At 33.9% G+C, this 22,814-nt stretch overlaps 1 protein-coding gene across 1 annotated transcript in view; it reads left to right on the top strand.

Moving 5' to 3' along the window:
- The window catches only part of LOC118193456 (uncharacterized), a 167,056-nt gene that overhangs the window by 116,704 nt on the left and 27,538 nt on the right, over window positions 1-22,814 (top strand). The window contains exons 6-8 of the mRNA XM_085825202.1: window positions 5,995-6,104; window positions 10,990-11,107; window positions 20,072-20,279. Coding sequence (XP_085681328.1) covers window positions 5,995-6,104; window positions 10,990-11,107; window positions 20,072-20,279 — 436 coding nt within the window. The remainder of the gene's footprint in view (window positions 1-5,994; window positions 6,105-10,989; window positions 11,108-20,071; window positions 20,280-22,814) is intronic.

The following is a 22,814-nucleotide window of genomic DNA, read 5'->3' as shown; positions in this document are numbered from 1 at the left end:
ATATGCACCCGGGCCCCTCTGTACGCTAACCACTATCCTAGTTGGGCGGGTTTTCCGAAAATGTATATTAGTTAAATGATAGTACTGAAGTTTGCTCTTTGAATGAAGAAGTATTACATGTTGACTGGATTTACTGATACCTTGCCAGTCTTCAATGGGAATTAAGTTTTAGAAATGAATTGTTTATTTTAACCGTAACGATAACGAATATATATATAGAAATGAACAATTTTAAGGTTAGCCTTCAGAGAGTTTATCCAAGACTACAGCACAGATAAGACGTGTTACTTTTGTGTAAGTAAATATTAATAAGTTTATTAATAAGTTATTAGCATTCTTGCGATGGTTTAGCTGTTACAATTGTTATAGCCGTAAGTCGTATCAATCATCAACTTCGCTCACACCTGTGGAACAGGGTCTAAGCTGTTGCCAATAAGACAAAGTAAATTTGTGTATGCGTGTAAATGTGTGGCTTACTCAGCGAAATTATTGACTGGAAGTTACTTCATGTTTGCTTCGCTGTGATTTATCGATTCTCGTGTCATCTTGATGTAAAGTTGAAAAGATAGAACATTTAGACAAAATCATAATACCAGTTGCCGTGACGTGACAAAGTTAGTTGCCAAACAACTAAGTTCTGCTTATGTCACTTGTGACCGTAAAGCTCTCGTGTGAGTTCTCTATTAATTTTCTGGGGAGAATTTAGTTTTTTTCGTGTCAACTCTTGAACAATACGTTTCCTCAGCATTTACGTTGATTTAAAAAGATCTAAAATGCAATTCAAATTATTTTTTCGAATTATATTATGAAAATGAACCCAAAATTTAGAGTTTTAATTATGTACTTCATTTACTAATATTCATTTGCATCTTTTTAATAAATACAGGTGTATTTTTAAAAACTTAAATTTTTGCATTTAGTAAAAAACAACTATTTTTTATATCTTTTTATTATTATTATTATTATTATTATTATTATTATTATTATTAAATGCAGATTTGAAGTTTGCTTTATTTTAAAAATTTCTTGTATTAAGTAAAGTTTTTTTTTAATCTTTTCTTTTAATATTGTAAGGATTATGTTAATTTTATTAACAGTTAAATTTTTCCTTTCCTGTCGATTCTTAACTTCAACTTACTACTTCCGGCCAGAACGTAGTTTTAGAATCACGTCTGAATGCATAACGAGGAAGAGCGGTATTTAACCGCGAAATTCTTCGGTCTTAGTGAGAGAGATACCAGGTATTCTGGCTGCACGCGTCCGCGTTTTTTAGGCTACTCTCTTGTAAGCTATTATTACGCTCGGCCGTACTTTAGGCCCTTGATAGCTTCGCAGTCTATTAACGTTAAGGGGCCAAATCTGGTAGAGTCTTGATAGCTTCGGCTACATCTCTTTAGTTAAGATTAGTTTAGTATTATTCTTAGTCTCTTAAGTTCAAAGCCCAAGTGTCGGATTTATTGTACACTCCAAAACGGAGTTTTGTTAAATCTTATTTTGAATAATAAAGGGTTATTTTACGCTTCCGTTTTGTTGTTTCCTGTCACACGAACTCAAGCGATTATTCGCTTATCAGTTCTTAAGATTCTTCCTGTTCAACAGTAACTCAGCATTACACTGTGAGGAGCTCTGGAATATATTTAAGAAACTTTTAGGATTCGTATTTTAAATAAATGGAAATTCTTCCATCTCAGTTTATTATTAATTATCGTATTCTGTTTACTTTAACTTCTTTTAAGGCGGTAATTCGTCGTGCAGTCAGTCTCTGGTCATCTGATAACGTGGCACAAAATAAAAGGCTGCTAAAGACAACAGAAGCATTGACCACAAAACTTTAAATTAAACAGAGCTTGAAAAAAATAAATCATATGATCAGATTTTTCAGTTAAATTGTAACTAATCTTAACCTCGAAGATTGCAGTTCAGCTGTAATACGGATGATAAAATTATTCAACTACATTTGTTACCATGAATTCACTCGTTTCCAGTGACTCTCGGTAGCCACGGTTGGATTACTCGAACGAATAAGAAAGCTACAATCGTTCTAAATCGGTTCTTATAGAGGGGTCATTCAGGGGTAACCGCCCACTCGTGTTACCTGGTACTCGATAATTATTTGGAGCTCTTGGCCTTATTGTATTTTCAAAATGAATTGAATTAGAAGTGCTGCTTCAGCCATTTTTCATCAGCATTGTGCTTCTGCCTAGTGAAATATTCTTCACTGTTTTGTTTCAGAGCATTTCGTGTAGAGTGTTAATGTGCAGGTAAATGCACATAAATAATTTAATAAATTGCTTTTTCTTTTCTCTTAAACATTTTAAGGTAAAAACAAGCGAACACTTATCTGATGGAATGGCATTCTAAAGAAATAATTGTTATAAAAAACACAATTCAATCACAACATTTTTTTCCCTCTCATATTTGAAGTATATTTTACGAGTTTTTAAATGTTAAACGAATTCTGTATTAAAAAAATCTGATGTGTACATCACATGACTTCCTTGTACGGAATATTAAATTATACGCATTTTTTTCTTGAATTTCATTTAAATTGATTGGATTGAATTAAATCTACTTAGTCGACAGCGCATAAACCACAATAGAATAAATGCACTCTTTAAAATTCACTATATTTGTTTACTATAACGACATTCTGAATGCACAAGATTTGTATCATTTGAAGAATTATCGTTGCCACATGTTCTATTCAAATATTATAATAAAGCTAAAACGATGTATGAAAGAAATTAAGCAAACAAAACAGAAAAGGAAGAGTTTTTCACAGAAGATTTAGTATTTCTCATTCAATTAATTCAGTTCTCACTTCGCGACAAGGCAAAAATACATAAAAACTCAAAATATCTGCATTAAAAATTACGAAGTAAATCTTAAACACTTATTTCCTCGAAAAAATTCCAGAAAGGATTAAGCATGATTTAATTCGCAATAATAAATGAAGGCGTTAGTTTTGTGTTGCGAAGCTTAGTCTCTCTATATTGGCAACAAATCTACAATTCTGCTGTTTCAAATGTAAACAAATATGTCCGCCATGTTATATAAAACTTAACCGCATTTAAACAGCTTTTAAATTGTTGATAATTGTACAAATATTGCTTCCAGAATTACGAAAGGCATAAAAATCTTAACCGGAAGATAACAACAACATAATTCAATCATTTTTAAAGCAAAAAATTTACAATTTACAAACATATAAGAGTAAAGAAACTGAGATCACTGAGTCGGGTAACAGAGTGGATATATATATAAATATATTTACATACGTTTGGTGCGGCCGGTTGCAACCAAAATACGAGGTGCACATCTACATGTTATAGCAGTCCTATATACAAAATTTCAATGTTCTGAGGCTACTCGATTTTGAGTTACACGAGATAAGTACGTACGTACATACATTCGTACAGACGCCTCGAAAAATTCTCTAATTCATTTTAAAGCAGTTTTATAATTTTTTTGGAGGAAAAGAGTCTTTTATTCTGCCCTTACGTACAGATATCACGCAAAAACATCGTTAAATTGTATTCGATAGCGGTCAAAATGGATATTTTCGATGAAATATGTTGCCTGAAACTTTTCGCGATTGCAGTACTTCCTTTTTACTTCGTACAAGGAAGTAAAAATTAGTGAACCTTTTAAACAAATTCATTTATAAAGTATTGAAAGACAAATAGTAGGTAAAGAAAATATGAAATATTTAATTAAAAATATCCTACGGTAGATCTGCAGAGGGTTGAATTAAAAGCAATTATTACAACAAGAAATTTTTCCAGAAATTAAAAAAATTTTAATTATCCTGTCTTAGAAAAAATTGTGTAGGGAAGTAATATTGTTTCATGTTAATTGGTAGTGAAAAGCTAAAGCTGGGGAATTTTTTGCTTCTAAAGTGCAGTTAAAGTAAAAAAAAAAAATGTATTAACTGGAGTAACAGATAAAAATTAATAATCATCCTTCAAGTATGTTTAGTGTTCCAAATAAAACTTTTCAAGGGTTTAGTATTTAAAACATTAAATCCGGACGATAAGTGTCGAAAACATATTTCGTTCTTCGAACCATCATGCTACTCAAGCCGCTGCTAATAAATTGCCCTAAAATAGTTCCATTAGCCAAGAACTATCCCGACGTGTTGATCGGGACTCAACTTGCTTTTGTTGTTGTCTTGTCCATGTATTTCATGGAAGAATGGTTGCCAGAGCCTCAAGAAGGTCGGACTTCTACTGCCACTTCAATTTTGAGAGAAAGCAACCCGGAGGGGGCGGTCAGACGGTCTCCCATTCCCTCTTCCCTACCACCAAATCACATGATAGAACTTTCGACTCGCCTTATACTTAGAGTACCCCATGCCGCAGAGACACTATACATTTACTAACATCCATGCCTTCCTCGGCATTTGACTCCGGCCCTTCGGTACTGCAGTAGGCTCTCCTAACGAATATACAGTCTAGGTGGCTGGATTCAACTTGTCGCAAGCAAATATAAATTATTATTTCGCTCTCAGCAATAAAAATTAGTTACAGAATTCGTGTATAGACAATGTAATATAACCCTAATGTTGAGAAAAATCTATGCTTCTGGAATTGTTGGAAGGAAAGAGGCGTTTTGATTGGTTAAAACGTCTCTACTGTTGTCACCAGATACAAGATTTACTAGAGGAAAGTGAACCTAATTATTTGGAAAGAAGGGTGTTGCCATCGGTTGAAAATTTACGTCGCTAATTCTGCCTATGATGTATTTAGCGACGAAAGCATACGAAAATTATATTTTATTTTGTTAGTTGATTTCTGAAAAGATAGTCATTTGCTTATTATAATTTAAGACTAATTTGTTAACAATCTAAGCAAGAAACTAGGAAATTACAAGATTATGTAATCCTCCTATAATCATTAATTTTTTATAATTGCTTTCGTTGTCAGAAGTGAAATTTTACTATTTTTATTTGTATGTTAAAAAATATTCGTTTAATTTAATTAATTAAATTCATCAAAGTAAAGCATAATAAAAAGTTTTATTTGTATAATAATTATAATGTATATACTGCAGATCTAATTTTTGACTCAAGATCCATTCAAAGCTATTAATATTAACCCTTGGTCAAGCTTGTCTTTTTTAGTACGCTCTATCTTTTAAGAATTTCTGACCAACACATTGTTTCTATTGAATATATATATATATATATATATATATATATATATAATTGAAAAAGAAAATGTAAAGCGAACTGGTAATTAGACGAAAGACCTATATATATATATATATATATATGTATATATATATATGATGTATCAGCTTTAGTCGTAGCTTAAATAATCAGACGATAAGTTTAAAAAACAGAGTCTATTTATTATTATTCAATAGAAATAGCAGTTACAAAAATGAGATATCCGGAGTAAATAAAAAGAATTACTAGTAACTTTTTGTATGAAGTTTACTGCATCGTGACATTTAAGAAAAAGCCCCGATATTCCTTTTGCGAGTCTTTTTATAGCCTCTGGAAAGGCGGCGCTTCACAGAAATGACGTCAACCTCGTCAGCCAATCCAGTTCGCTTTAAATATCTCGAGAACATTCTAAAACTGTACGTGTAGAAAAGGCGGGAAAAACAACTTGACTACGGGGCTGTGGATTTAATTCTACGTACTTTCAAATAAGAGAACGTCGCCATTAAAAATGAAAAGAACATACAGTTAGAATTTTAAGCGTATTCTTGACTATGGAATTTTATTATTACAAATATATATATTCATAGATTAAAAGGGAATTAGGAATTTTATGTGAGTGTGGAAAGCAAAAACTGTTATGAATGAAAAAGTTTTCTAATTTTCGAATAATGCGAAAAACCTTTAACTTATTTGGGAAAACTGTTTAATAGCTTCGAGAAATTTTAGAGTCAAACCTGTAAAATTCAAAGAAATCTTTTACTGATACTTTTGCTATGATTTTTATTTTTTTGTAAATTTAGAAGCTAATAGGTTTTATTTTTTAGATGTCAGCTTTCGTTGCTTAGGAGATTGGGAAGGCTCGAATAACGATAATTATCTAGCTTTGATGGATTTAAGAGCCGATTCTGAAGAGAGGTCTAAATTCCGATGTGGAGTACGTAATTTTTTTAAATTCCTTTTTCTATAAGTTAATGTATTTTTTAAAATATTATACGTTCTGTAGTGGATTTAATTCAGTTTTGATGCATCTGTAGCATTTTCAGTATTTATATCTCTTTTTTTTTTTACTTGGAATATTAACTGCATTTATTTGTAATGGATAAATGAAAGTAATTTTCACATGAATAATTTTAGAACGCATGAGGGACGGTTGTAAAAAAGTCCTGAAAAGTCAAACACGCAAGACCGCTTCATAACAATACGCGGCCATAAAGGTGCCAGCATTGTTACGCAAATTGGGCATAGATCAAAAAGCAATAAAGATATTCCTCCATAAAAATGTTAGTTATCAGTTTCTAACTTGTAAAAAGCAACCTTCATCAAGACGTAAGGATACCGGAGTATTTCTCCGAAGGTTTATTTCTTTTCAAGAATTTGTTGAAGTTCATAAAAGTCCCGGCACCTTTTAACTAAACTACGCGAAGGCAGATTTCATTTGAAGACCACCAAACAAAAAAGCATCAGTTGTCCGTAATTTGGCTTTTAAAAATAAATAAAAAATTTAAAATTTGTTGTTGTTGTTTTTAATAATTTTTTTTTTTTTTGTTATTTTTAAATTGCTTTTAAAGTAACAATAAAAAAAATCTGAAAGCTTTCAGATTTTATGTTAGTCCAATGGGGCGTTTTCCCCCCACGTTTTGTGTATTACCTTTATTTATTAAATATCGTGTTCTTCCCACTTAAACCATAAAATTCAGTTCAATAGCAATATCACAAAATAATTTAAAAAGAGCACTTTAGAATTTCTCATACGCTGTCTCGCGCGCTAGAGATAAAAATGCTTTCTTTTTCTGTAGTGTTGCCATTGCTCGCTTTGAAATCGTTGAGTTTGTCAATCAGAAATTCATTAAAGTTTTGCAAAATATAAAATAGATATTAAAACCAATCCAAAATTCCCAATTTGGGCTTCCAGATGCCCATATTCGAGTGGAGGACTACGTTACTCAAAATTTGATGTCTCTAGATACTTTGTTTTTTCATAGTGCGAGAAACATACATGCATTCATGCAGATTCTTCATTACGTAATTTCTTTAAACAAAATGCGAGGCTCTAATATTTGGTGGCAAAAAATGGTTTAAAAAATATCAAGAGGCGTAATTTTAAAATTTGTCTCAAATGTTAAAACATGCCCTGCACGAGACGTGCTACTGAAAATAATATTTGAAAATTAAAATTATAATAATATATAAAGCTGAAAGCTTTCGGATCTTACAGGGTGTTTATAAAGTCCCGGACCCATTTTGATGTTTAATAACTCATAAAGTAATAAAGATAAATTAAAATTAGTAACATAAATGGTTACATAGACTCAAAAAGTTTCATGACCCTTGTTAATGAACTTCCACGTGTGTCCCCTTCGTCGCACGGAGAATATCAAGTCGATATTCAATTTCACGCCAGGTACCGGCAAGCATGTCGGCATCCACAGAGGCTATTGCGGTTGTAATTCTTGCTTTTAGGTCATCCATGTTAGACACTCCTGTAAACGTTGTCCTTTACAAATCCTCAAAGGAAAAAGTCCAGCGGTGTTATATCAGGTGATCTGGGTGACCAAGGAATTGGACCTCCTCGTCCAGTCCATGTTCTTGTAAAATGGTCATTCAAAGAACTACGAACGATGGTACCCCAATGAGGTGGTGCACCATCTTGTTGCAAAAAGACATGAGGCTGAAGCTCTTCTAGTTGTGGAAATACGAAGTTTTCCAACATGTCTAAGTATACGACTGATGAGACCGTCTTTTCCAATGACTCGGTCGTGCATTAGTCCACACCACACATTAACCTTTGGGTAATCCTTTTGTGCCTCACGGTATTCATGGGGGTTTTCAGATCCCCATATGCGCACTTTATGGCGATTAACAATGCCAGAAAGATGCCAAAAACAAAAGAGAGAAAAATGAAATTAATAAGCAGACGATATTTAGAAAAGTGCAGATATTTAGACTGGGAAATGAAATTATCTGAAATTAACCACACGCGCAGACGATATTTACAAAAGTAAAGATATTCAAACCTGAAAAGGAAAATATATAAGTCATTTCATCAATAAATGCCATAAGTTTGTTTATATCTTCATTATTTTAAGAGTTATTAAACCTCAAAATGGGTCCGGGACTTTATAAACACCCTGTATAATGGCGTCTAATTCAAAACGGAATTTGAAAATTGATGCAGATATTCAAAATCATTTGACGCAAAATACCGTTAGACAATGTAACATCTTTACATTGCTACACTACCACCGTAATACCAGTAAGAAATGTAAAGAAACCTCGGATATAAAATATCCGTTCTTGAAAATGCATGTGATTGTTAATGTTAGTTTACCGCTTCGAAATCGTTGAGTTCGTTATTCAAAAATTCGTTAAAATTTTACAAAATACGAAGTAGATAATAAAACAAATTCCAAGTTTGGGCTTCCACATGCCCATATTCGAGTGGAGGATTACGTTATTCAAAATTGTATATCTCTAGGTACCATTGTTTTTTCACGATGCGAGAAACATGCATGCATTCGTGCAACTTCTTCAGTATTTAATTTCTTTAAATATAATGCAAGGCTCTACTATTTGGTGGCAACACTCTGAAAAGAGAAAAGTCGTTTATAGTGAACCAACGCAAAATGCCTGAATGAAATTAATAGCCCTTCTGGGAAAATTGTCCCTCTAGGCTAATAAATAAATAAAAGTAGAGAGATCTGGTAAATAGTATCTTTTTCTATAAATTAATTTTATAACTTAAACAAATAGAAATTCACTATTTATGTTGTGGAACTTTATATCAATTACAGAGGCTGTTCGCACATTTTTAGACGATGTATATTGTATTCACAAAACTAAATTACATAAAATTCTTGTGTTTTAAATGTTCTATTTGACATCCCTTATCCTGAACTATCTTTCGACACCGCAATTTCCAGGATAATAATGCCTTTTGAAGTGGCAGAAGAGATATTCTATCCCATTCCTCCCGAACAGCTTTCCAGAGTCCTGTTAAGGTTTTAGGACAACGTTTGTATAATGCAGTTTTTAAAAGTCCGAAAGCACAAAAAGCCATAGGTGACACATCGGGAGATTTAGTAGGGATATCAGTGAAGGGTGATACCAGTTTTTTGTTCCGTTTCTTTTAGGAAATTTACAGTGGATTTTGATGTGTGACTGCTAGCTTTGTCCTGATGGAGTCTCACAGATGGATGGCACTGTGGGTAAAGCGATGGTATTTCATTCAGAAAAATTGGCGATAAAATATGTTTCTGATAGTATTTGGAGTTAATCTTGGCATTTGTTTGCACTCTCTTTATTTTTAACTTGCCATTATAAGAATAACCAACAACAATAATGAATTCCTTAGAAAAACTTTCTTTCGATTATTTGAACCATGTACTTAATTTTTTTTCTCCCCTTTCATGATGATAAATGGCTCTTTTTTTTTTGTTACAATCATTTAAATACACCCATGCTTCATCTATTGTGATAATTGTTTTCCATTTTTCTTTGGATAAGTGTTTCTCATATAGAATGCAGCGTATATATCTCATATAGAATTCTGCAGCGTGTTCTGCGTTGAGCGATATGCTTTGGAAGAAGACGATGCACATTGCGTTTTTTCGCTTTCTTAAGATTTAAGTCAACGTTTGTCATTTTGTTTACAGTGCATTTTAATTTTAATGATTAACGAGCATTTTAATGATTTTGCGACTGTCCTTTGACTAGGGGGATTTTCTTTTAACATTAAACAACGTACCTTTGCAATAGTCGAAGATGTCCGTTTTTAGCTTGTTTGAAATTTTTGTCCCACTTGAGGCTCCAATTTGACGTTTTTTTCCTTTCTTGTTGATGATATTACTTATCGACGCTTTAGATATCACAAAACCATGACTCTCACGTCGTTTTTGGATAACGGAGTATGCATATTTCTCTTCGGAAAGAGCGTAAATGTAGCGTCCGAACCACTGCTTTGTTAAATTCGCCATTTTGAATAAAAACAAAACTTTCAAGCCACAGACGATAATTTTGACTTTTAAAAACATAGTACAATTGCAATTACTTTTTTTGCAGCAAACGATTTTTTATTACCGCTTACCAAAATCGTCTAAAAAATGTGCGAACAGCCTCTGTAGCTGAAAGAAGACTGAGTAATTATGTAATTAGAATAGGTTGATTAAACTTCGCGGAAATTTAATTACATAATATTTGTAACTTATTTAATTGAGCATTGCTCAACAGTCGCAAGTCTGTTACTTGCAAAAACGATCTCCTTCGGAATCTTATAAGCTAATTAAACTCATTTTATTTCTTTTGCCATACAACACAATTTGACTTGGACCAGTGCCAGTTAATCAAAACCCATCGACCCACAACCTTTCTCCACCTACGAATTAAACGTTCTGCCTGTGTTATTGAAGCTGTCTGACGAGATCTAATAAACTTGCGGCCAAATGTCAACAGCCAAGCGTGATCTTTGACTAACCTCGATAACTTTCACATCAGAACATCGAGAGAAACAGCATTGTATTTGGTGACAGGAATAGGTCCCATACCTGTAGCATTGTTTCTCATCCTACATACACGAATTCATAACCTAGTATTCTGTATAGTTTTATTTTCTTTATAAACCAACATTATTGGGTTTAAAATACGCTCTATACATATGACAACAAGAGAAAATGTCTGGCTTTCCCGCGACCTTGCACCGGATTATTGATTTCTTTTATCTTAATCTGGTCTTCAACATCTCTTTCTTCTTTCATAATGATGTCAAGACTGGTTATCTATTACTGTATTTTGTGTAATACAATCTTGTGTAAAATTTCCCACAGATGTATCGTGTCGATCCTTTGACCGGCCGGGTCTTTGTTTCGTTATCAGCTGACTCTACGTGTCAAAACCAGCTTCGATCTCCTACTGATGGTTACGAATCGCTAATTTTGACGCCATGTAAGTATGTCTTTTTTATCTGATAATCCTTTGCTCACGTCTTTTGCCAGATGAAAATACTGGCGCAGTAACTGTAAGATAATATTTCAAACAACATCAAAATTTCCATTAAATATCATATGGGATGGGAAGTGGGCTTCATGATATTATATACTTTTGATATTAGAGTTATCTGTACCTTGTCTTTGCCTTTTTTCTCATCACGTTATGTTTACTATGTTATTAGGTTATTTCTTGAAAGCATAAGACATGAAAAATGAGTAATGCTCTCGCCCGGACTCGAACCTCGGATCTCTCGAATACGCGCCGAGCATGCTGCCCATTACACCACGAAGGCATGCTAAGAAGGCGGGAGAAATACCTTACATACTCCCCCTTTTAAAGGCCGAATGGGGATTAGAAGACCCAGTCGTCAAATCCTGGTGATGGAGAATCATCATCCACCACCTTTTTTAGTTCGGGTGCCATTGTAGACATCTTAGGTTATTTCTTGAAAGCAGGAGACATTAAAAATAAGCAATGCCCTCACCGGGACTGAAACGTTGGACCTCACAAATACGCGCCGAGAGTGCTGGCCATTACACCACGAAGACAAGCTAAGAAGGCGGGAGAAATATCTTATACACCTAGAAACTTAGCAAATTATCGATTTGTACGTGGGATAACATGTGCAATTTATATTTCAGACATTAACAGCAACTTTATTAATTTATAGCAAACTAAGGGAATTTTAAAAATATGTATGTACCGTATTTCCTAGTGTAGGTTCCCCTTTCTTACTAATTTTATTGACCGAAAATAGATAGCGGAAGGTTATGCGAGTAATTTTAATTTCCAAAGAACGCGGTTACAGTTTGAAAGTAACGAATCAAAAGTAGTCATGGATAAATTACTAGCAACCAACACAATATTATATCTCTGAAGGAAATTTACATCCTAATAAAAAGATATAGCAATCTCTACATATAATAAAAGAAAGAGTCTGTCTGTGTGTGTGTCGTTTGCGTTGCGCGTAAGCTAATAGACCCACGGCTACGAAATTTGGTACATAGGTGCATCTAGACAAGAGCCAGTGTACCTCGAAGCGATTTTTTCGAAATTCGAATTAGAATTTTTTTTATTTTATGTTTTGTGACGAAATCGCGTCATTTTGAGACATAATGGGCTATAGGAAAGCGAGATTTTACTCTACACATTCCATTTTCACGTCGTCATGAAACGTAGGCACTTAACTATTTTACGAAATTAAAATAAATTTCGTGTTTCAATAAATCGAATTTATTTAACAAAGGGAGCTGAATACCTTTTCGACGATTTTTTTTTCTAAAAAAGTTTATTTTTAAAAATGTACAGTTTATTTTTCTTTGATTTTTGGACACGTTAAACTTTCATACTTGCGACTGCTTTTACAAAACGAATTTTGGAAAAATGATAATATTTTATATTTTTTAAAAAATTTTTTATATTAAGCTTCCGAGTACACTTCTCATATCTCACATCTTTAAAAATGTGATTTTGGCAACAGTTTTCCTGTCTTATTGTTGTTGATAGATTTTTGATGAAATCGCATAATGTATTCTTTTATGTTATTTATTGCTCATTTCACTGTTTGTGAGATATTGAAAAGTTATGAGTGATTTTTTTAGGAAACAAAGTCCTTAACCTCCTTTATACCATTTGAGTTCTTGAGGTTTTGCAAAGGGAAGTTGATTAATTTATTTATTAGGATAATTAATATTTGTATTAAGGGATACTGCTTATTTCATTGTAATGTTGTTATATGTAATAACTTTTTTTTTAATGAAGTTGTTCTGCAGAGTAAAATTCTACGCAGTTTTTAAATTTAACGTTTGGTGTTCCCTTCAGCCATTTTTCCGGTACATTTAAAAGTCAGACGAAGGCTGGCAGCGAAGTTGCTAGTGTCTAATAAGAAAGCTTCACCCTATTCTGTAACCTAAATCTCACCCGTCTTTATTGTTGTCTCTGCTACTCCGCAGGCCTCAAATCATCCATAAATAATTTCGGAAAGTGAATGTGCGATTAACGCAGTGAAATCATAGATCGAATGTCAGTTCTTGTTTCCTTCACTGTGGTTGGTCGGTTCTAATGTTGGGGTGGCATAAATTTCGACAGTTAGAAGGATGGCATTAATTTTATAAAAATAATTTATGCTCTTCAAGTAAGATAGGCACGGGGCTATTCTTTTTCAAATATTAAACATACTCTGAACCGCAGGTCACAAATTCATTGTTATTATTCATAAAATAAATAAATAATCAAAAAGGAAAGAACAGTAGCTCCCTGTATTACAGCGGAAGAGAAATTAAGGGATTGAAAAATCAGTATTTAGAAAATGATTTGTAAACATTTAAGAAAATTTTAGACGCACTAATCTGAAATACTGAATATTAATAATGCATAAAATTTATAAGATTATAAGGCATTTCTCTCACCTTCTTTGCGTGCCTTCGTGGTGTGGTGGTCTGCAAGCTCGGCCGGTATTCCAGATGTCCTTGATTCGATTCCCGGCGAAGACTAATTTTTCATCTTTCCTGCTTCCAAAAATACCTAATGTCTCTACAATGGCGCTCGAACTAAAAAAGGGTGTTGGATGATGATTCTCCTCACCCAAAATTTGGCGATTCGGTCCCCTAAAAACCCCAGTCAGCCTTTAAAAGGGGGAGTATATAAGTTATTTCTCCCACCTTCTCGGTGTGCCTTCGTGGTGTGGTGGTCTACACGCTGGGCCGGAGCCTTCGTAGCATAGTGTAGTGGTCAGCAAGCTTGGCGCGTATTCGAGAGGCTCGTGGTTCGAGTCCCGGCGAAGGCGTTGCTCATTTTTCGTCTCTCCTGCTTCCAAAAAATACTTAATGTCTACAAATTAATTGGAAATATCAGTTAAAAATTTAATTAAATTTTTTATCATAATTTATGCAGTTAGAATCTCTTCTAGGCTTCAAATTACGATCTTGTTTTGTGAAGTGTTAATTAAAAAAATACAATTGGGGCTCTTTTTAATAGTCCCTAAAGAACGTTATAAAAAGTACATGCTAGACAGAGAGTGAATTCAATATACTATCATCAGCTGAGGAATATATTACAAGAATACTTATTGCCTCAACGAAACGTTTCGTAAATTACCAGAAATAAAGTGAAGAAAATTAAGTGAATTGACCAAACACTCTTTAACAAGCCTCCTGTTTTTTTATTTATTATTATTATTATTATTATTATTATTATTATTATTATTATTATTTTTTAAGACAACCAAATTAACTGTTTTGTTATAAGGAAATAGCGACCTTCGTGCAGAAAAGGCCTTTTAAAATGATTACTAAATAAGCGTATGCAAGAGTTGCTGTAATTGGTAGGAGTGGAAAACAATACATAGATCGCTTTCATCATCAATGTACTGTTTACAACAAAGAGCAACGAAGCTAAATAGTTAAAATTACTGCTCCGTAATTCATAAATTACTCTTAAGCATTTTCAATTCAATTCCTTATTTCCCTGAAGGAAATGGAAATTTTATTTTGTTTTCATATAAGCGAAAGCTTTGCTAACGTTTCCCGTACGCAGTTTTAAGGAAAGACATAATTTGTTTTGAAAGATTCGTTGGTATGTCAGTTGTGAAAAATATATCATATTTAGCAACATTATGAGGGTATTCCAAAAAAATTGCTTAGTTAGATATATTTGAATGATTTTTCGTAGACGTATGGCCCTGATTTAAGGAAGAATCAAATTAAGTAGACCGTTCTACTTCGATAGTTTTTGTCGCGTGATAACTTTCAGCAAAAATTTATGAAACTTCAAATTTTAAGTATCCTTTATGAGGAAAGTTCTGATCAGTTAGTTGTTGCTTACCATTTTGAAGACATCATTTTAGTACAAAATCGAATCATGGTCAACAAAGAACTCCGAATCTTAGCATTTCTACAAATGGAAAACTGAAATCCATGCTTTTTATTAATATATTTTGCCATAAAACATATGTGTTTAGAATTTTGCACTATAAAGCTTACATGCATGTGTGTACTTGCGTTGAGATGAAATAACTGAAGACATTTTTTTCGACTAATTCCACTATGAAATGGGTTGAAATATATTTAAGGTTTTAATTGCTTTCAATTAATGGAATTTTTTGTCCTAGAGGATGAGAAAACATTACAATTTAAGAGGAAATATTTATTGCAACTATTTGGTTTCGCGATTTTGAACGGTTCATTTTAAATATAGGATGTTATGTTGTGTACCTTTAATTTCTGGGGAATTACTTCCTAAACTAATACATATAAAGTAATAGCGTAATACTGTTTCAGGTTATACCAAGATCAGATTGTATTTTTTTTTTTTTTTTACCTTATTTTTTTTATTTTTTACCATTTTTACTTTCTTGTACACTTCGTACAAGAAAGTAATCTTGTACAAGTACTTTCTTGTACCCTTCGTACAAGAAATAAAGGAAGTACTGTCATTTCGAAAATATTCTGGAAATTATATCATATTTCAATGAAAATATCTATCTTAACCATTCCCCAATTCATTTTAACTAGTTTTTTTTTGATGATGTCTGAACTTAAGGATAGAATAGAGGACTTTTCTCCAAAACAGATTATAAAATGGATCGTTTTTGTGACTATGTACATATGTATGTATAATCTCGCATAACTTCAAAATGATTAGCCGAAGAATGTTGATATTTTATATATAGTACTGCTTCAACATCTAGTTGTGCACCACCTTTTTATTGCAATAGGTAGTGCTAAACGTTTATGTATGTTATACATTATATATTTATATATTATAGAGATCGTATTGCGGTCATTAATAAATATTAAATTCTATAAAGTAACTATTTTCAACTTCTGTGCTTCAGACCTCTCTAACCATTGCTAAACCATGGTCTTACCTAGCAATAAATTTACCCTTATATAGCTAATGCCACTTATGACACTTATGCCACAGTGTTAATGCACGCTACTGCAGTGATTTCTCGTCTTAAATGATTTTAAATAAATCAATTTTTAGCATACGCTGTTTGAAAAATAAATCGCTAAATTAAATACGATGTGTATTTAAAAATAAGTTTTTAATTCGGTTAGAATTACATCTAACAAATTAAACTAATTCAGAAGATGGGGGAATAAAGCCTTGTATTTTCATAGTTGCCTAACCTGTTGTCTAACCTAAAACGTAAACGCCATAGTTGCCTAACCTAAAACGTTGGTTTGACAAAGGCTTCTTCAACTGCAGGAGACCTACATTGATTATTTTTACTTTAGTACTTCCATTGTGAAAATAATATAACTATCTTTTAATTATTTTCACAGAATAAAATCTTTTGAGATGGAAGCATATTTAAAATAAGCACTTCTTATATACACTGCTGGCCACCGTAAATGCTACACCCTGAAGGAAGCATGCAAATAACATGAAGTTTACAACATGCATTAGCGGAGGTGAGATATGCAAATGATTAGAATTTCAGCAAGGACGCACATCACGCGCGCCTGTGGCGCCACTTCAAAGCGCTATTTAAGGCTTGGAGTTTTCGACGATTTCAAGTTCGACAATTGTGTTTTTATCGTGTTTAAAAAAAAAAAAAAAAAAAAAAAAAAAAAAACCGATTAATTATGACTCGTAGTAAACAGCGATCATCGTTTGATCAAGGGTCCGAGTTCGACAGAGGAAGGATAGTGGCCTACCGAGAGTGTGGATTATCTTTCAGAGAAATCGGCAGTCGTGTTCGACGAAACCAAACAACTATAATGCGGATATGTGACCATTGGATGTAGGAGGGTACGACAGACCGACGTGTTCGATCGTATCCATCTCAGTGCACCACTTCACATGATGACAGCAACATTGTGCGCATGGCAGTGACGGATCGCTCAGTCACATCACGAACCATAGAACCGCACATTCAGTCTGTGCACTATCTAGTGTCTGCGAGTACCATTCGACGCCGTTTACAGCAGAGTGGTCTGTCCGCAAGACGTTCATTGCTTTGTCTACCCTTGACGCTGAACCACAGACGTCTCCGCCGCCAATGGTGCGATGAAAGAAGGATGTGGACGATAGAATGGAATGAAATTGCCTTTACTGACGAGTCACGCTTCTGTCGTCTGCAACACCACGATGGTCGGATTCCAGTCTGGAGACACCGTGGAGAGAGGATGCTGAACAGCTGCGTTATGCACCGCCACACTGGTCCTGCACCGGGTATTTTGGTATGTGGCGGTATTGGATATCACTCTCGCATTCCTCTAATACGCATTGCCGGTACTTTAAACAGCCAGCGCTACATCTGTTGGAGCCAGTTGTCCTTCCTTACCTTCAGGGCTTGCCCACAGCCATACTTCAGTAGGATAATGCGCGAGCACACGTGGCACGCATTGTCCAATGGTTCTTCGAAATTAGTGAATCTCCAGATTGAATTGCTTACCCGTCCGGCTCGCTCTCCGGATCTTTCGCCGATAGAAAATACGTGATCCATGGCTGCTGAACGATTGACCTAGATTACATCCCAAGCTGCCACACCAGATCAACTTTGGCAACGCGTGGAAGCTGCTTGGTCTGCTGTACCCTAAGCTGCACATCCTCATAAAATCAATAAAATATAGAAGAATAGGATCAATCCTCATAGAACACAAATCTCATAGAATCAATGCCGAGGTGTGTGGCAGCGGTGATCTCCATCAATGGCGGCTACTCTGGCTACTGATTTTGAAAGGAACCACACTTCACAGATGTCTATAAATTTAATCATTTGATACTTGGTCAACATGTTTATCACCTAAATAAATTTTGCTCTGATATCTCTTTTCTTTCTTGGTGTTGCAATTTGGGTGGCCAGCAGTGTATATAAGAAATAAAAATAGCAGCAATGTAACATTAAAGAAAAGTATTACTAATATATGCATGACAAAAATTGCAACACGAATTAATCACACATACAGAATAGATTAGTATTATTTTGGTTATATGTTTTATATTGAAAATTATTTTCTTTCATGTTAATTATAAAATAAATTATGTAAAATAAAAGATTTTGATGTATGTGTGATAGCTGAATGCAGCAGTAATCGGCCATACTGTAATAACGAATGAATTTTATTTCTTTTCCTGAAAGAAATAATTTTCATAGAAACAGAAAATAAAAGAAAGGAAGAAACATTAAGAAAGAAATATTTTCTTTCTCATTTCTTACTTAAAGAAATATTTTTCTAATATTAACTGTGAAATAAATTACGTGAAATCAGTTTTAATGTAAGCATGAAAAATAAAAAAAAATATAAAAAAACTCAGTGTGCTATTAGATTGCAATGCAAATTAATCATATTATAAATTTAAATGATTAAAATTATTTATTTCTATAAAGATTTTTCTAAAAAGATTTTTTAAGCTTAATTTATTTACTCTTATCTATTAACCGTTGCTTTCATTGTATCCCACATCTCTCTTTATTTCTTAGCCCTAAATTCCTGCGTTAACTTTCCCCCTTAAAAAAGGTAATTTTCCTTCATATAAACACAGCTGCATATTCTGCTGCGTTTTGGTCATAATACTGTTTTGTGCCATTTTTTCGAACAACAAATGCAGCGTGTGGCGCTATAAATGTCGTCACTCGTCTTTTCTGCAATTGGTCTAAAGCTCCTTGTCCCCTTTCAATAAAGTCAAATGGACTCACCCTCCCACCAACTGAGGAACCACAGAATGGCTTTCTCCGTTAAGTCAAAGAACGTCTATGTAAAGAAGGAAAGACTCCATAGACATAATGTAAACCAGTCTTCTACGCCGCTAGACAGAAGAGGGAAATTTCGCCAAGGGATTTGGCGACGGAACCTGTTGGCGAGAAATCCATATCGCAGTTTGATGTCTGATTTTATAGCCGTCAATATGGAGGGGGGGAAATGGAGTCACAGAGCTTTAAACTCTTTATAAACGTGACCGTCGAACCTGTTCGATATTCGACATCAGCTTCAAGCTTTGGCGCTTTTTGGCGACGGATGTTTCACGCATGCGCAGCTGTTTCCCTTTTCGTTCGAAGGGAGCCACTCCTGCTGCTGAGAAGTTTTCCTTCTTAACAATACATATTATTTGGTTAAGTCGGAGACGGCTGTCTGTGTCACTTAAGTAGTAGGAGCCAGTGATCGTAGAATATGCATCCTGGGTTCGATTGCAGGCAAACGGACTGGCTGCATGAGCGTTTTCCCCACGTGTAACGTGTATATGAGCCAGTTTCCTTTAAAAAGTCCTCCAGGATAGCATTCCTTCCTTTAGGCAAATAGCCCTAGTGTTCTTTGCCGTAATTAACTAAACCTTGTTTAATAACTAAAGTATTATTTTTACGTAGCATTTTCACTGGTTTAAGAACATTATAGATATAGAAATCAAGAAATAATTTTTAGTATATAGATGGTTGAAAATCGGTTATACAAATAGCGAACTCAAGCTGGTTTATGAATGGATCTTGAAAGCGTGCGGATTTTAAATAGCAAGTACTGCTTAAGAACCCAGTTGATTAGGAGCAGATTATAGAGGACCCTGACTTACCCAAACTTTTGGGGGCCTTTCATAAAGTATGTTTACTATTTTTTAAAACTTGTTGGTGGCCTCATCGAACGCGAGGCGCCTTGCATTTGCCAGTTACGTGGCAATATTACCCGTTTCCGCAAATAATCAAATAAGCTTCCTGTAAAATAGGCTTCAATAAGCTACGGATTCAAACAAGCTAGGTAAAATTGTGAAAGCGTTTACATCTTGGAAACCTGGCAATCATCTTGGAAATCTGGTTAAATAAGCAATTTGAGACGCTAAGCAAAACGTCATGAAAGATCCTGATTCCCTTCTGTGTTAATTAACAATTTCTATTTTATAATACAATTGTCATTTTAATAATTTAATTAGTTAACCATCATTAAGAAATGGCCATTAATCTAATTCCTGGCCTTATGCTAGTTCCGGAAAAGAGTCCACCAGGCCCCGTTCTGCACGCTCACTGTCGCTTCCCTGACTGGGTACAAGGCAAATGGGAAGGGATGCAAGTGCAAGGCAACGTTATTGTCTACAAGGACCACTCTAGACTACAGCGGTATTCACTGACGTGTCTTAGAAGAGAAAATGGCATCTCTGAAGACAGGTTCATCGTATTCTCCTCAACTCATTGGTAAGTGCTTATTTTAGTTTTAGCTCTTCTTCTGTTCTAAGTATTGGATTTGTTTTTGCATGTTTTAACTCTTTTTTTTTTTTATTTTTTTTTTATTTTTTTTTTTTTTGTAGAGCTGATTCTCAAGAAATGTAAATTTTAATTGCAATATATACCTTTCTAATTATGCAATTGTAATGAATAAATTAAAAAAAAATTAAAGAACTGCGAGAGTTTAAAAATTAAAAAATGAATAACGTACTTTAAATCATCGAAAAAAAATTCAGTGTGTTATGTGTTTTTAAATTACAGAGTGTTTAAAAATGAAAGAAACTACTTCGTAACTAGATATTAACTTATTACAAAGTAAGTAGTTGTAATCAAAGAGCAGAGGTGTTATCACCGAGTGGTTGTCATGCAAAACCATTGCTTAAGTTGTCAGGACTTGTATGTCTTTTAATTTGTTTCGGGAATATTGCCTGTCCTGAATAGGAACAGGGAGCTTACTCAAGGCATGTTCAAATATGTGTGGAATGGACGACACAAGGAGGAAGAGTTAACGTTACCCTTTGTTGTCCACGATATTACAGGTGTTCCCGCACTTCGGGATACAAAGACCAACCGCTTGTGGTCTAAACGTAAAAATACAAAAACTACTAACTAACTAAAAATAAGAGTTAACTTCGAGTGCTTTACACAAATGACTAACACTAAGACTGGCCTTTTAAATTATCACGTATATAGTACGCACACTGCTGAATCTACAATACGTTTTAAACATCAAGAGGACTAAACCTCTGGCCTTAAAGACAGACACCAGTTGATTGAAAAACTCGTGCTGAATGCAGTGGCAAGGCAGCTCACTTTTGCTCTCTAACTCTTGGCAAAAAGCCACAACTTAAATACTTGGGCGTTAGCAAGTACAATTTGCATAAACAAGTTAACGCGTTTAATTCTGGTCGGAAGTGGGAAATAAGAGAAGACAGTCTAAGTTTTAAAATAAAATAAACGTTAGTAAAACTTAAGATCCTTACAAAGTAAACTATCGCAAAGTCCGCCACTGTCCAACTGAAAATCTATCCATCATTGCATTGGTTATGCTTCTGCCAACAAGTTCTGATTTTTTTCTGAAGAACCGCCTAACATTTCATCCTGTGAAAAATGTCAAGAATGTTGTGTATGTTTTTAACCTTGTAAAGTCTGTGTCTCTTTGGGAACATAGACTTTTAAAAAAAGAAAATTGATGCATTGTCTTCTACTCTTGTGAAACAAAGCAGAAATCAGAAGAAGGGTGTATAAGACCTTTTTGTTCAAGTATAAAATTAACAATTATTATTAATTTTCGGGGAAGCTATCTCACAGCGGCTGCTTATTTCGTAACACTATAATAATAAATTAAAATAAAATATAGGACACAAGTCCATGTCAGTTGATTTGATGGCTCTCCAGATTAAGACAGTTTGGCGGCCTGGGAACAGCGTTCTTATGGAAACACCAAGCTCATTCCATTTATATTACGAAAGGATGGGATTGTGAAATACTGGAAATTTACATTTTCTTCCTTGCGGCTGCGCTGAGCAGAAGTATATAATCTCGCAGAAGAAACCTTCCGATGTGTACGTATATACGTACGTATACGTATACGTATATACGTACATATATACGTACGTATGTCTGTTTAGAAAAGATGGATGGCAATTTTAAAATTCCACATCGTACGCGTATCGACGCAGCATCAATGAAGTTCATCGAAAAAAGCAACAAAGCAACTTGCAGTGTGCGAAAATTAGTGCTTTCTGAGTTTTTAATTAATATCTTGGCTGATTAAAATCACATTAAAGATCAAAATGGTCGAAATGGCTTCCCGAAAATTCTTGGAATTCGGGGGCACCTCTCTCGAAACTTAACTTCCCGACGTTCCGGAGGAGATGATGTTACAAACAAACAAAGAAATAGACAGAATCACACAGATTTTAATGGCATTAATTATTATTTTACTATCATGTATTTTAAAGGATATATTTAAATATATTCGATAATATAATGCTTTTTAGCAGATTAAAAAATATCACTGAAGCACCGAATTTCTAATTTTGAGTTTGCCTTACTTAGCATTACTTGATACTGATTTTGTGTTAGTGAAGGAATAAAAGATGAATTAATTTGAAGTTGTGGACTTAATTATCTGTATAAGCTAAAAATCGCTGATTTAAAAATTTAAAAGTAATCAAAATTTTAAATCGAGTTGAAATCGAGGTGAAAATTTTAAATCGAGTTGAAATCAAAATTTTAAATCGAGTTGAAATCGAGGTGAAAATTTTAAATCGAGTTGAAATCAAAATTTTAAATCGAGTTGAAATTTTAAGAAAGATAATAATAAAAAGGTGTTTTATCCTTCAATAAAATAAAATGAGATTTTTTCTAATTATAACACTTGTCTCTTTAAGCAAACGTTGATATGCGTTTCGTTCTTAGATCGGACTTAAAATTTCCTTTACCTTTTTTTTTTTTTGGGGGGGGGGTTACTTTTTATTGCATCAATTTTTCTTTTCTTTT

The sequence above is a fragment of the Stegodyphus dumicola genome, chromosome 10, assembly GCF_044657685.1.
Source record: "Stegodyphus dumicola isolate Sdum_Otavi_A_Nest chromosome 10, ASM4465768v1".
NCBI classification, from domain to species: Eukaryota; Metazoa; Arthropoda; class Arachnida; order Araneae; family Eresidae; genus Stegodyphus; species Stegodyphus dumicola.
Note: the sequence above shows the minus strand (reverse complement) of the source record. Positions and strands in the feature narration are given on the sequence as shown.